Source organism: Diadema antillarum, unplaced genomic scaffold, assembly GCF_040938485.1.
Source record: "Diadema antillarum isolate AM-2024a unplaced genomic scaffold, OU_Dant_1.0 seq00000536_RagTag, whole genome shotgun sequence".
NCBI lineage: Eukaryota > Metazoa > Echinodermata > Echinoidea > Diadematoida > Diadematidae > Diadema > Diadema antillarum.
The window spans coordinates 800,172-817,050 of NW_027271485.1; the positions used below are offsets into that span (position 1 = coordinate 800,172).

At 36.4% G+C, this 16,879-nt stretch overlaps 1 protein-coding gene across 1 annotated transcript in view; it reads right to left on the reverse strand.

The window, feature by feature from the left end:
• The window catches only part of LOC139734637 (uncharacterized), a 35,067-nt gene that overhangs the window by 6,457 nt on the left and 11,731 nt on the right, over positions 1–16,879 (reverse strand). Inside the window, exons 5-7 of the mRNA XM_071645423.1 lie at positions 6,293–6,379; positions 5,542–5,570; positions 4,390–4,545 (exon numbers count right to left, since the gene is read on the reverse strand). Of these exons, the coding sequence (XP_071501524.1) occupies positions 4,390–4,545; positions 5,542–5,570; positions 6,293–6,379 (272 nt within the window). The remainder of the gene's footprint in view (positions 1–4,389; positions 4,546–5,541; positions 5,571–6,292; positions 6,380–16,879) is intronic.

The window sequence follows — 16,879 nt, forward strand, 5'->3', positions numbered from 1 at the left end:
TTGTCCACAAAATTTCATTACGGACGGAAGGACGGACGGACGGACGGACGGACAACCCGAAAACATAATGCCTCCGGCACCACTTCGTGGCGGAGGCATAAAAATTCTAGTCAAAGACATTAACAGAAATCTCCAGGAAACTTGAAGGGGGGGGGGGGGGAGGAAAGTTAGGACTTCCAATGGTATGGTATGGTATATCCCCAATCAAACAAAGAAAGCCCTAACAGTAATGACAGATGATGAAATTTAGCATCTTTTTTTTTTGGGGGGGGGGGGGGGGGGAGGGGGCTCAAAGGCAATCATAATCAAGGGGGGTAAAGACAGAGTACAACTCTATTACCAAAAGTCTGAAAGACCAGAAAAAAGAAATACTCTTGGAAATATCATTAACTCACTCATTCCCACATGCAACTGTAATACATAGGAAATCAAAGGTATTAAAAAAGACTTGGTACTGAGCAGCTTGAATAGACTGCACATCTCTTATCCCATCTGGGTACCCAACATGGGAGCTTTCGATTCGGGACAGTGAGGCATACAGGACGGAAAGTTAACTCAAAGTTAACCCAACCAAACTGTCTTGCTCCACCCTGATTTGTTCAATAGCTGTTTCACTTTCTGAGGACGGGGACGTCATAAGCTGTCACACGTGTGTGTGAGGTACCTAAACACACAGCAGCTTGCCGGTCTGTCTAATCGAAGACTGAACGCTACTTCTACCGAGAACCGTTCTGAAAAGCAACCAGGCGGAGAGCAAGACATTCGGTTTCGAGCACATGCAGTTTGATTTCACGCTCCACCTACCGACCTCTTTGCCTACCATCCTGAAATCCAAAGCTCGCTAGTGTTAGTGTGACAGGGAGATCTCAACACTCAATTCACGAGATATAATCTATTCCAAATCTTGCCAGTGGAAAGTAATCTTTTAAATATGATATCATGGTTTAAGTACAGTGGACTCCCATTATAACAAAGTCCTCAGGACCAGCAGTTTTTCTTCGTAATATCGAAATTTCGAACCGAAAAAATAAACAATAAAAAAAAATGTTGCGGCATGAATTCTTACTTTGTTGTAATCGTAATTTCGTTATAACCGTGATCATTATAACAGGAGTGCACTGTATAGGAATATTAAAGGTGGAATGGTTGAGTCTTCACAAAACAGACTTGAAATACAGTTTCATTAAAATGGGATACTGTATCCTTCAAATTACATTACAAAAAAGTGAGTATGAGGATACCTCGGAAGCACAAATTTTCACTTAATGTCATCATGTTTCATGTCAGCTATAACATTCTGTATCCTGTTGTTTTAATCATGGACAGAATGTGTTAATAAAGCATGGTAAAGCTTAGGCGCTTGAACAGACTGTGTGCTTCAGAGGCTCTTTTCTCAGTTCACACTTTTTCAGAATGTGTGCTTTCTTTCCAAAATTTTGATATGTTAGGAGTGTCCATTTGAATTGAGTATACATCATTTTAAAGCTTACCCAAGTGTCTGCTCTTTCAGAATCTGCCCTTAACTAAAAATCCACATCTGGCGACTTCTTGTTCGTTTTGTGATGCAGGGTCACATATTGTACATTTATATATGCTGAGATAACTATAACAGTGAAAATTTCAGCGTGATTAAACACTTTCTTTTTGTGCTCAATCAATTAAGGAAACTAAACACATCTTAATCATTTTTAATTGTTAGAAAATAAATAAAGTTACCATAAATGTGTTTTATATAGATGTCTGTCATTTTATTACTTGTGCTGGTATATTGGCAAACTACACAGAAATACAAAAATAAGATTTTTAGTTGCTATTCCAGCAGCTCAAACGCTACCTTCTGAGATGTCCCTGCTGAGTACATGTAACACTACATTCATTTAAACGGTGTCACTGCTCCACCAGAAACTGCAGAAATCACTGACAACTCCGAACAACCAACTTTTGTCACATCTGCGACTTACAGAGTACAAGTGGAAAATTTAAAATTGTCATGAGGCTAAGACTTTGAAATGTGAAACAGGTTTAAGAGGATGTGGGCTCATCAGGGAACATTAGGTGGTAGTATAAGGGAAACTGAGAATTGTTGCCTGAGTATTAGTTTTAAAATAAGTGTGAAATGCTGAGAACATGGAGTCGCTGTAAGGGAAAAGTTGAGCGTGTTGATAGCGCAACAGTAGTAACAGCATCATAGCACCCTGAGAGTATACACAGAGACGTCACTGAAAAATTCTTGTTTTTCTCTCTCTCTCTCATATTTGCTGTTTGGTTATGCTTTAGATGCTACCACTTACCATGTTACTTGCGAAGGTTGTACTAATTTGGAAAATGGTAGACAGAAAAACCAATAGCACATACATGACAATTTTCTGATTGAACTTAAAATTGAAATTCGAGTGTCTTGTTTTGCTTTATTGTATTTTTTGCATGTATAGTGGTCATCATTATCATTATCTTGATATTATCATTTTTTTTTTTCAACTCAGCTCCAGAATCCTTCTAGGCAAGTTCTTACCACTAAGCAAATATGATGAGTGAGTTTTTAGTGTATAAATATGATTTTTTTTTTTTTTTTTTTTTTTTTGGGGGGGGGGGGGGGGGGGTGTTTCCTCTCATAGCTGCAGTAATATTTATTCTAGATATTGGTCACCTGCAATGATTGGACACATTTTTGCTCACGTGACAGGGCAATGAGCTATTCAACTACTGTATACGGCAAATATTTCGTGAGGTTTTTATTTTCAAGAATTTGTGTAGTCAGGTGCTATTTGCGAAATTAAAGGGAAGGTAAACCCAAAGAGCAATATGGATTGAGTGAAAGCAGCAGCATTAGTAGAACACATCAGTGAAAGTTTGAGGAAAATCGGACAATCGATGCAAAAGTTATGAATTTTTAAAGTTTTGGTGTTGGAACCGCTGGATGAAGAGACTACTAGAGGTTATGACGTATGAGTGGACAACAACACCAAGAAAATATAAAGAAAATTCTGCAAGAATCCATTTTTCATAAAAATTACAAATTCCATCAACTTGATATTGACATATGTTAAGGGCAGCAATTATTCCCCCTGCTTTCTGAAAGCGGTTGGTCCATTCCTCTCTCATAATTCTAGAAAAGTGAATTTTTGTTGAATTTCCTTTATATTTTCTTTGTATTGTTGTCCACTCATACGTCATATCCTCTAGTAGTCTCCTCATCCAGCGGTTCCAACACCAAAACTTTAAAAATTCATAACTTTTGCATCGATTGTCCGATTTTCCTCAAACTTTCACTGATGTGTTCTACTAATGTTGCTGCTTTCACTCAATCCACATTGTTCTTTGGGTTTACCTTCCCTTTAAAGATACACAAAATAATGACGCTGCTCCCGATGAACGTGATGCACACGTATACACTTATCAGTTCAGTGCAGTACTCCACGATCGCAAATTTAACCAATCGCCAAATCGTCGAGAAATCCCGATTCACGAAAATTTAGATTCGCTAAATATATGGTGTATACAGTAGATGGTAGCACTGTATGAGAATGATTGGGTAGAACTCTACACACAGGGCAGCACCATTTACATGAAGTAGTCACCTCTACGCCCTTCAGGAGTGCGCTGTGTATAAACATGCTCTCTCTAATATCCAGAGAATCTTGCAAAAAGAGATGATTTGTTTGCAGTTTTGTTTTACAATAAAATTAGAAAACTGTTTTAACCCTAACCAGGCCGGGCTTTTTTGGGTGTTCTGTGGCCGGGGAGGGGTTGATTCAACCCCCCCCCCCCTGAGATCTCGGCCGTCGATCGCGCAATCGCCATGAAATTTGGCACGCACATTACCTGCGGCGTAATCTACCAAGCTATACAAAAAGAAATGGACATTTTCGTCTAAATAATTAATTATGCTAATATATGCATAAAATCATACATTTTGCTCTAAATCAGAAATTAAAGCTCCTAGAATCCTAATTTTTTATGAAAACATTCTTTGTAGCATTCCTAACAATGTGCTTGAAAAAAAAATTTGGTATCAAAATCAATTTCTTATGTATTTTATTGTTTTATGAATTTATGTATTTCATTGTTTTTTCGACCTTTTGTTTTATCATTTTTTTTCCGCAAAATTTATGACAAAACCTATATCAAGCATAATTATGCTAAAATTAATTAGTTTCAGCCTATAAAAGTGAAAATAATCAGATCTTTATGAATATGAAGAGAAAACTCCATTTGCATAGACTTTATACACAAAATCACGTTTTTGAGCCATTTTCGATCTGACAGGCATGTATAAAACGTTATGCAGCGTCATAACGGTATGCACGATTTTCGCGAAAACCATCGTAAGTTCAGCATTTTTCCATCGAGAAGAGAAGCATGGTACTGACACTACGTGTGGGTTCTCACCTTTGACGCTGGTGCTTCCTCTTCGGCTGTACCATTGGTGGTGCCGTTGTTCTGGGGGACCTCTGGTGCTGGGGCCTTGACAGGCTGCGCCGTGGGCTCAACGGCGGCTGGTGCATCTGGCGGCGTCACGCAAACCACGGGCGGAGGCGGGGTGTTCTGGAAGGAGGTTCAGACAAACATTAGGTTAAAAAAAAAACTGTCATTCCATCAGATTCCAGTACACTTGGCTCTGTAACATTCTATTCTTTACAGCAAAAGTGGACATTTTTGCAAGGGTAATTTTTCCCTCTTGGTCAGGCATGATGAATTTCATGTTTTCAGTTCTTTGTAGTCAAAATATAAAATAGTATTACACGTTACAAGGAAAAAATTGTTTTTGTTTTCACAGTAGTGTCACGTTATGCAAAGTGAAGGAAATTTTCCAGTTTTACTGTACTATCATAGTGATATTTCCTTTCTTTTTTACTGTCTACTGTTAAGATGGGATAGTGAAAATTAACGTCTTTCGATTTCACAACAGTCATTTGCTGCTCACACGTGTTTCATGTGCAGAATCTTTTAGAGGTATTGTTTACCACTGGGAGCAGTGATTTAAATAATGTCATCACAACACTAGTATCAAAGTGTACATATAGTATATGAACCATAAATGCAGTCAACCTTGCCTACATCAAATCTATTTGGACTGAAGAAATAGCTTCGACTTAGAGAAAATTTGACTTATGAGGGATTACAATCGATAAAATATAAAGAGAAGAGGCCTTGAAAAGTCATTTTACTTTGGCAATTATTTGAGTTATCACATTTGACACATATGTGTACGTCTGTTGTATCACATAACATCCTACCATATAAAAATTTTGCAATAAAGCCAAAAATATACGGAGATATCAGTATCTTTCTCAATAACCATAGCTGTAGAGGTTTCAGGCTAGAAACAATTCTATTATAACTATTGTTCACGTTTTTTATATTTAACAATACTTATCAATGACTGTACTAATTAAAATTTTTTTACATTGGTTGTTTCTATCCCTAACTCACATCTTAAAACTATTTTAAAACACTAAAGCTGTTCTTTGTTTTTTTTTCATCTGCAAATGGTAAATAATGTCTTTAAAGGCTAAGGACTATGGGACTAAATTTACTCACCTTTGGAGCCTCTGCGGTGGGTACTTCATCTGGTGGGAAAGAGAAACGAAGGTTTGAATGGTGAATTTGAGATGAATACACATTATATCAAACAAATAATAGAAGCAAACTGAAACACCTTCTTTGCTACTGGCAAAACACAAATGCTAACATTTGCAGGTATGTCACATTTCTGATCCCCTATTCCTTTCTATCTGAAAAAACAGGGCTGATTTGGCTCAAAAGTAGATAGGAACAAGCAGTTCCCACTGGAGTGTGTAATAAAATCATCATGAAAAAATAGAACCTCCTACTGAAACGTGAGCTGGGAAAGGTCAAAATTCAGATTCTTTCCTCCAAGTTCAGAATTGTTGGGAGCTTCGCATATTGGATGAAAGAAAGACAGTCACTTGTTTTGATGAATTCAATATGAACATCAACACGATCATATCCAGTTAAAACTCCAGTGGGAGTATTCAGGAGGATCCCAACCAAGCACCAAGTACCATGAATGTTGGCTCATAAAAACATATGTGACACAGCACTTTCCCTTATTTAAAAAAACACAAATGTTAACATAAAGATCCAAGATTCATACATGGCTTTGCTGACTCTTGTGATTCAAGAATGGGAGGTCAGGGTAAAAATTTCAGGTTTTCTCTCAAACCTGTGGTTACTGATCAAATACAATTCACTGCATGTTATATACATGTAGATAAAGCACAGAACGATGCTCTAGGCTACCCCCCATTCATAGCCAGCCTTCGCTCACCCTGCGCAGCTGGTGCTGCCTCCTCGGTGGAGTTGGTGGAATCCTTGGCACCATCCGTTGCCTCGGTTACGGCTGCATCTCCAGCAGCTATCAGAGTGTGGCAGAGATGGAGAGTGGGGGGAAGACAATGAAACAAAACAAAAACAACAACAAAAATGAGATGTGAGTAATAGTCTCTGTTACCAGCATTTTATATGCAAGAGCAAATCTGTTGTTGGAGTGTTATGGCTGATCCTCCAGTAATGTTCTAACCCACTGTAAGCGTACACCATTCAATTAAAAAAAGATAAACAAGAAAAAAAAAATACGAAACAAAATCACAACAGCCCCTCCCCCCCCCAAAAAAAAAAAAACCAAAAAAAAAAAAAAAAGCAAAAGGTTACCACAAAGCAACAATTAATCCCTGGAAAATATAAACTGTGAATTAATGTTCTTTGCTGTTTAATCATTTTCGCTATCGCACAAAGAGTAGTCATTTCAAATTCCACATTTGCTTAAAGTTTGTCGAACAGTTTTGAATATGCACATAATTTCTGGGGGACTACAGAAGGCTAACCTTACAGTTGGTACAAGCACTAATAAGTAAATAATAAACAAATAAATAAATAAATAAATAAATAAATAAATAAATAAATAAATAAACAAACAAATAAATTAATAAATTAATAAACCTTCTTCTGCTTGACAATTTACAAAATCAAATATTGCGATTTGTGATTGCATGTATCTGACCAGCTAGAGATGAGGGTAGAGGGCCACTCAACAGTTATATCAATTATTAGAAAAACAATATCAGAAATGACTTCAGCTCTCTGCAAGCGCAAGTGCAATTGCAGGCAAAAAACAGCTGTGCACAGGTTTCGTCAGACCAAGTTTGCAGAATTAACAGTATTTCCTACATCAACACTAGCTGGTTGACAGTCTACGGCAATGTTTGAGACAGTAGGAAATTTGCCAGTAGAAGAAAAAATATCATCCAGGAAAAAATGTAAGAAAAAAAAATACTGAAAGACGAAAAGTAGAATTAGGTGTGCTCTGAAGAAGGCATACAAGTTCTCAGTTCTTTGCTCAAACAATTTACAATAGCATTCTCCGTGATGCTGGGTTACCACTGTTGCGCAATTCACTACGCATGCCACAATTGGTCATCAGTACATGTACAAATAGTGAATGGTCACGAGTGCGATGGTACAAGATTTCGCACAAGGTGAAAGATAGAGGGACACTCTATTTAACGAGGTGAAGCTGAGTTGATTACTGTGCTTCATCTTTCACCAAGTGCGAAATCTTGTTCCATTGCATGAGTAACGATCTTAGCCTTATACTTTTTGCTTTGTAAAACACCTCGGATATCAACAGATGGGGTCCATGCAGATCCTTGCAGGCAACTGAGTAGCACGGTCACAGTCAGCCATGTAAACGTACACGAAACCGATCCGTTGAAGTTGCTTACAAAACTTGCACGCGCACTTGTAATTGTTGAGTGCATGCGGCAAGTGCTTGTTCATTGTGACATCAGAGCTGTGCAATGGCACAAAAAAACCTCAAGTCGATCATGAGCATAACAAGGGAAGTAACGGAAATTGGAAACGTCAGCCATGCGATATCCATTTTTGTACAGCTGACAGAGACAGCACGCGATGGTACTTTTAACTGCATGTCACGTGATTGGCAATCAACCAATTGGGTTAGCTGCATTCTTTTTAGATGTGACATAATAGCTAATCGTGGAACTTCTATTTATGTCTATCACAATTTGTACCACGATTGGAATTGTGGTCTGTAACATGGAGTAATCATGGTGATCATATCACATCTTATCAAATCTTGAGGTCAGTCGTGGCAATTGCGTTGATCATAGACAATTTATGAACCATCTAAAACTTTCCTATGGTCATCGCAATTACCACAACTGACGTCAGAATCTGATACTTTCATCATGATTACTCCACAATTCAAATATGATTTCAACAGTGGCGCATATTATGATAGTACAGTGAAAACAAAAATTCCACAATCAACTCCCGATGACCAGTAATGGCCTGCGCAGCAGATTGCACGACAGTGGGTACCCAACATAAGTTTCACTACAAAGACAAGAAATGTATATATGTTTATTCACATCCCATCCCCTCCTATTGTTCCATTACCTTCATTTTTCTTCCCCTGGATCCCCCCTACCCCCTCCAAAATATGAAATACAAATGAAAAAACAAAAGCCTGATCTATTAAAACAAAAACAAAAAAAAAATCAGCAAACAAATATTAAGGAGCTATTCATAACTGTCACTAGCAACACAATGTATCAAGGCTGGTATCTCTAACACGTCAGCATGGGCAAAAAAAAACAAAAACAAAAAGGCAAAAAAAAATGACTTGAAGGAAGCAGAGACAGTACATGAAGTCAGGGTCGTTGTTTGTTTTCTGACTACCCTTGACTAACCAGCGCCTTGAGCATTTAATCAGAGTGGAGAATGGCGCTGTAGGAATTGTATATAATTATTATTATTATCATTACCCACGTTAAACGTGTAATGTTGTTTTACAGGGCTGCACGCTAACTCATTTTTTGAACTGATTCTGACCTGACCATGTTGGACCAGTTGATACCCGGTTTTTCTTGTTTTCTTTTTTTATTGGTCCAAACCTAAAATTTACTGGTCCTGTTCTTTTTTTTTTTTTAACTGACCATGACAATGTTATCTTTTTTTTTAGTCATCTAAGACCTGTAAAGTTGGCACTTCCTGAAAAGTTACTGGCCCGACAGTGATTTTTACCAGACTGGTGCCAGTGTTAAGCATTGGCTTATAAATGTCACAGGCACACTTGTTGACATTGCTATAAAATTTTGAAGTCGCTTACCTCTCAAATACTCAAACTCAGCTTCTCAAACAAACATTGTTTGACTGCTCTGTTAAATCTATTCATAACTTAACTTGGTACAGCATTATGAGATATAAATCTCACTAAAAAAAAACAAAAAACAAGAACAAGTTGACACAGAAAAAAAAAAAAACAAAACTTAACTGGAATTAAATAAATTGTTAAAACTTGTTATGTTACAAATATGATGACTGACCACACCAGGTTTTGAACACTGAAATGAGTGCATGTGATGGTTTATACAGTTTGATGATGTTACATAATGACTTGCCACTTAAGAACACACACATGTATGGTGCTCTCACCCTTAGTAATAGTAATGGACACACACACACACACTGATGAAAAAGAAATAAACCAATAAAAAGACAAAACATTAAAAAAATGACTCTACAGGATGGCTTATTGTTGAGATAGATGTAATTGATGTGACAACTTATCTAATTACTGTAATAATTTAAATTTCCTAGCAATATTCTGGGCACACAGCCTTCATTGTGCATCCACAAACACCAGCATGCCCACTGCACTTATGATTGATAAAATTTCAAAATAAAAGCTCTTACAACAGGTTAACTTGACATTTCTATGAAAAGTCAGCATCATATATATGATCCCCTCCCCTGTTCTGTATTAGCTTTAGCGTATGCCATCTCGGGTTCCATAAAAGAAGTTGCACCGCCAAACCTGTATATTTAGCACGGCTGTCCTCAGTTCATTAATGCTATCAAGGCCTGTGTCCTTCTTCAGTACATGGATGAAAGTGACCCTAATTCTTCTTTTTACAATCCCTGTTTGGGCCCCCAGAGTATGAGGGAATTCGCAGATAACTCAGGGTGTTTTGGGAAGAGAGAAACCCTGCATTAGCAGGCTAATCAATTGTAGCTCATATGTTCCCCCCTCCCCCCCCCCCCCCCAAATCATATCAGCCTTACTTTCCACCTTTGTATCCTGGCTCATCATATTTGTAGACTGCAGGAATGAATATAAAAGTATTTTGCTGTCTATAACTTACATTCTCAGACTTTCAAATTGCAGCAGACAAAGTTCTTCAATTCTTAAACCTTCTTTAGTGTCATACAAGAATAATGATAAAGTGAATTGTAAATCACAAGCTCCTTGTTTTACTTTGATTCCTTATCTATCAGACACAGGGATGCCACTTCAGAAAATTAATCTTATCCACAAACCAAAATCCATAACAATTATCTTGACAATGGTTCATCTCTAAATGTGTTACGATGTATTCTTGGTGACCTGCAGAACACTACGTGCCAACGGTCACATTAAGAAGCATAAAACACAAATAAATTAATAAAGATATAATTTACTGACGATTTGTAGTCTTCGATAGAAGAAAAACAGAGAACTCATAATGTGCGGGCAAAATATAAAATGAATATTACTTTTCTGTCATATGTCCTATGCACATCACCTGAAAAAATAAATTAAGATTGATAATATGCTGGGAGAAAAATAAAGCAATAAACTCAAATAAATCTGCAGCTGTCTCAAAAGAATTTAAACAAAAAAAGATTTAAGAGAAATATTTTACTTTGTCCATGCCACATGAAATTTCACCTGAATAAAACTGGAATAAATTAAAACAAAAAACATATTAAATTGGCATAATTGCAGTCTCCTAAATAACCCAGCGTAGAAAAAGAGGAAACAAATAATCTCCATACACACGGTCAGCAAAAATTCAAATAAAAAAAGGATAACAAATGTGAAAATAAAAATCACAGGTGCTTCAGAATCCATACTCTTCTGAATAAAAGTATTTGAAGAATAAAATGTCTTCTCATTGCTATTCAAAATTATTTGCGTGAAACAAGGATGAAATGTGAAAAAGATAAGTTTAAAGTTAATCTGCAGTCTACTGAATAAAAAAATAAAGGACTTTTTAATCCCACGTTGTAAGCAAACCATCTTGTTTAAGTGAGGACTAAATGGGGGCAAAATAATAAAGTGCTGAGTGTGCCAGTCTTGAGAAAAAAATGCTGATAATAGAATAAAATCAATAATAAAATAAGGAACAAAATAAAATCTTTAAAAGTTACTACAACTGTACTTCAAGAGGACAGTCCAGTGCATATCTGCAAGAGAAGCCAATTTCTGTCATAAATTTCATGTTCGGAGTTCTTCTGCTTCTCAACAAACCCAAGAAAAGGTTGTTGAAAGCTCTCTCACTGTGTTCTCTTTGAGATCGAAATCTTAAGATGGATGGAGAAGGTTCAACGTCTCATTCATTTACCTAAAAAATCAGAGAATAAGCAGGCACTCGCATTCACCATTCACTGATGATTTAATTCATGCACACATTCTGCTGAACAATCTTCCAGCAAAGACATTGCACTTTCTCAAATGCAATCTGTACTCAAACTCCAAAGACAGTTATTGTAAAAATATATATATTTTAGACAACAAAAAGAGATCTTCTGCCATGGGGAAACATTGATTCACAGAGCAAATCATGTTGTTTCGAGGACATTCAACTGAAATTTTTAAACAATGCAAGCAATTTCACCTGTATGAGCATAAACGGGAATCATATTTCGTTAATGAACATGTTTGGTATTTCAAAAGTTGACAACCTGTATATGGAAAATGACATAGTTACTTATGAAAGTTGATATCTAGATCATTGCAGGAAAAATGCATGATGTACCATAAAAGGCAAGTGATCTTAAAGGCAATGAAAGATGATACAGTATGATGACATTGATATCATACACAGATATTTTCAATATGATCTGTGGAGAGAGAGAGAGAGAGAGAGGAAAAAAAAAAGCAAAACATGGAATCATTAGAATCAGAAGTCTGGAGGAAAATCACCTGCAAAGAAATAAGAGAGTGGAGAAACAAAAAAACACAAAAACTGGATTAGTGCATGCATGATGCTGGACATGGTTCTCATACTTTCCTTGGACAAATCTCGGCTTTGAAGAAATACCTTTAAGATGAAATATACATACAGATAAAGTTGGCAACTGCACCTGAATGATACAAAAGAAAATATATTTCTGCTTATGTTCAATTCTCCTAATTTCTTTTGACCTCAATGTCAGAATGTGATTTTCTGCTTGTGTGTATGTGTGTGTCATTACAATGTATATCTTCTGTATGACCACTGACTTAACGAAAATACATTTGCAAACTGATCTATGACATAGTTCAGATTGCAGGAAAGAATTTAGTGTAATTACTCAAGGGATTCAACAGTGGTATGTGGTCCCAAACAAATGTACACATGTACCATAAAGTATAGTCTATTATTTGCTATTCAGAACCATCCATAAGATACATGTATATGCCTGTCATATATTCCTCATCAACAACACACCACACCTTGTAAAGCTGTCTGGGCTATGAGTGAAGAGGGCAGTAAACACCATGTGACTCTTATTCTTTGCAAAATGCCATACACAGAATGACATGATAGAATCTCTCAAGCTGAGAGGAAATGCACTGTAGGCTCATTCAAATGAGAGAGTGAGAGTAAAGAACATTGTGGTTACTTGAATGTTACAGTGGAAGTGTCTACACAGAAGCAAGTGTGCTGTCAAAACAGTATTGCTATATCCATGAATAACAGTGAGTTCCCACCACAGGATAATATCAAAACTGCTGAAGAAAAGATATACGTATAAAGATATAGTGGTTATCACACAATCCTGTAAAAGAAGAAGAGTGACAAGAAACGCACTGCATTGAGAATCTGTGGTAATGATGGATGTCTTCTATAGGACTTCCATGAAATCAAGTCACTATAAAGAACTGTAGAGTGTTGAAAGATAAGAGTACTAGAAATGATACCATCATTGTCACTTACTCCATATCCATCAGTGTAAGTGTTATATTCAGCATGACAAACCTTTTACACTTTCAGTAGAAAAAGAAGGAAATACACATCTCAGAAATGTCAAGTAAGAAAAACTAGTCTTAGTTCCAGGAGAAAGAGTATGAAAAGATAATATTTCTCAAATTATAGTATTAATACTGTTTGGTGACAAAAAAAAAAAAAAAAAAGAGAGGAAAAAAATCATCATGTATTACAAAAGTCTACAGAAATGACCACAGCCTACATCACGCATGGTATAACCTAAACAACAGTAACCTACATATTCACATTGTACACATATGATTTCTGAGTAAAGTTTATAGCACTTTGAAGCACAGTATGGCAATATCAGAACTTAACTTTAGGCTTGTAAGCTTAGGTATGATCAGCAATTCCAGCCTTATAACATCATACCTGCAGGGATGCCAACCTTATTAACAGCAATTGCAGTATTTTGAGGGCTCAAAAGATACATCTTTGGTAGGTGAAAAAAAAAAGAAGAAAGACACAGTATCTTTATCTTTCCTGCAATAGACATGACATCTGTGCAGTAATATATATATATATATATATATATATTTTTTTTTTTTTTTTTAAAGTATTTTCAATGAAACCTACAGTATCTTTGGCAAAAATCATTACAAAATACTGAAAGAAAAGTGCAAAATGGTTGGCATCTCTGTGCCTGGGTATAACATGTCTGTGTCTTATCCTAATGTAATGACAATACCTCATTAGGTGATAGGCTATCACTACGCTGTCTGAGGTTCTATTTCAAGAATCATCATGTTATAATTTGTAACTTTCAAAATTCCCAATTTTCAAAACTTATCATGTATTCTCATGAAACTCTTCTTTAAACAGTCAATCTTTTTCATTAAAAAAAAACAGCAACAAAAAGGGGGTAGAGCTGATATGAATTCAAAGTTGCAGAGTTAGTGTGTGACACTGGGAAAAGTATAATGTCAAGAGTTACAGCACAAACAGCTTTCCTCTGAAATTAGTGTTCCTTGCTCCATACACAAAGGTCGGAAATCGACCCTTTCTAGCCAAATTAGCCCAACCATGGTAAATTTTGGGAAGGCCTCAGTGAAAGAATCAAGCCAGAATACGAAATTGCAAAACATAGACACTTGCAAAATCAAAACAAAAACAGAAAAAAAGGAAGAAATTACAGTCAACCTCGCCTACATCAAATCTATTAGAACTGAAGAAATAGCATCGACTTAGAGAAAAAAAGACTTATGAGGGATTAAAATCAATAAAATATAAAGAGAAGAGGGATTGAAAAGACCTTCAACTTAGGCGATTATAAGACTTAGTGAGGTCGACTTAAGCAAGGTTGACTGTAACTAGACAGAAAAGTTAACATGGAGACTAGCAGCTGAGAACCCATAGAAAACAAAGGACTAAAAGCACACAATGTACAAAATGGCATTACAGAATTTTGAGAACAGAAAAGAAAAAAGGGAGCAACATGTATGTATTGCACGCCCATACTCTTCCGAGGTTATACAGTATAAGGCTGACAAACATTACAACTTAAATGGTACTTCAAACCCTTTAGATTTAAAAATAGTCAAATAACAAATCAATTCCTTTAGTAACTACTAGTAATAATAATAATGATAATAATAGTAATAAAAACTCTAACATTTAGAGGGTATCAGTAGATGCAATTACATCCTTTTCTGGATTTCCTAGACCAGCTTAGGATTCATTTGTATAGTGGAATTCACATTTACAATAAGAAGAAGCAGGGATCAAGGACAGCACACAAAGACAGAAAAATATAAATATAGTAACTGATGAACTGCAATCTCTTCTAATGTGTAAAATACAGCCCCTACCTGCATCTTGAACCCATTTATAGGAATCCACCTTTTAATATGCCAAAGGAAAGGATTTCAAATGCATCCTCCAAAATTGCCCACAAGTTTTGATAAATTTTTCCCTTTTCTAGCAATAGCTCAAGTACATCTTTTATGAAATCACTGGGAGAAATATTTTTTGTAGATGTTTAATATGTCACATACGCTGCAATTCCTCAAACATTGTAAATTATGGCCCCCTTGTGGGCGTAGATCTCTGTTCTATCGTAAAGTTTCTACACATGCACAGCATGCGCTGACAGAATACTAATGAGAACAAACCTAGAGGAGAACCTGTACATCTTAAAGGGAAGAAACACTGCAGACCAATGATGAATAATGCCAGGCGACTGGGTGCAATTGAAACTAAATGCTTGTTGGGATATTTGCAGTCAAGTTGGGGTAGGGCAAGGCAAGAAAGAAGTTTTGGTGGAAGCAGGGCAACAAAGGACATTAAACGATTTCAGCCGCAAAAGGACGGGTAGGTTTAACAACACACAATTATGCAAAAGTAATAAATCTGTTACTGCATATAATATGCCATCTATTTCATGAATCCCAATCCGAAAGACAGTTTTGGAAGCATCGAATAGTGATGTGTATAATCCCTTTTCAAGAAAAAGAGTGAGCTATTTCTCACACAGGACACAATGGGGTGATTCTGTTACGGATGGTGATATTTCCTGAAGTTGTTCTAATTTTGCAAATTTTGGTCAACAGACAAAACCTATGTATCTAAATTACTCTCACACACCTGTGTGGAGCCTCCATTTTATAGCTCTAAAAACCTTCAATAAATCCATAATGTTTCTGCATTCTTCCAAAGATATCAAAATTTATACCCCCCCCCCCCCCCTTAAAAAAGGAGAATTTTGAAGGAAATTAAATAACCTAATGTTCCCTCACTGGGAATCAGCATAATGAGAGCTACATATCTGGAGCAATTGATTGTTTAGAGATTTTGAATATCAGCAAATCATCAACAAGTGACAAGATCTAAACCTCTACATGGCTGACCTGGTATCAAAGAAAGGCAGTTGTTAAAATCAAGTACAGAGTTACACTGAGATAAAATAGTTTTTGTTGACTTTACAAGTGTATATATCCAGGGCTGCACACTAATTTTTTCTACTGGTTTGGCCTGTCTGTTTGACCAGTAGGTACCAAGTTTTTGTTTCCATTTTTTTTTTACTGATCTATTTAATTTCTGAAAAAGGTAAATGGTCCAACAGTGATTTTTACTGGTCCTGGACCGTCGGACCAGTGCCAGTGTGCAGCGTTACCATAGGCATACATTGCACCATGGGATGCAGAATTTGTGATATTTCCAAAACCGGTGCTTTTCTGCAAGCAGCAATAGTTACAAAACACAGATAGCATGCTCCAGGAGCCCTGTAAAGGCCAGTAATAATGTTCCATAACTTTTAGACAGCACATAGAGTCTGGAACCTTCCATGTCAATTACAAGACCCCGTGTTTAAATACTAAAACTGTCACTGACCGGCAGCTCCTGTTAATGAGATGTACAACTGTATATAGATCTAACCCCAGGATATCAGTGATGGGAAGAAATGTACAAGAGGGCCTGACAAATCTCTTACAAAGAGCCATTTTCTCACCAAAATGGGCCTCAAATATGAATTGCTCTGGTGTGTATCCTGACTTCGCCTTTAAAAAATGGGCAACCCTCAATTTCTCAACAGCCAATCTCCCATGTATGGTTGAAAAGAAGAGATAAAAAGAAAGAAAAAAAAAAAAACAATGCCAAAAATCAGCATAATCAACATAAACTTGTCATACAATGTATCAGCAGCATCTTATGTGCTGTATATGGGCTAAACATGTTTCCTTTTTTTTTATTTTGCTATATTATACCTACCCTCCTGTACAATCAAGATATACTGGACTGATTTGCTCACTCTTGGAAAAAAAAAATCCACTAAAAATACCTATCTCCATTTGCAAACTTCAGCCAACTAAATAAATTCA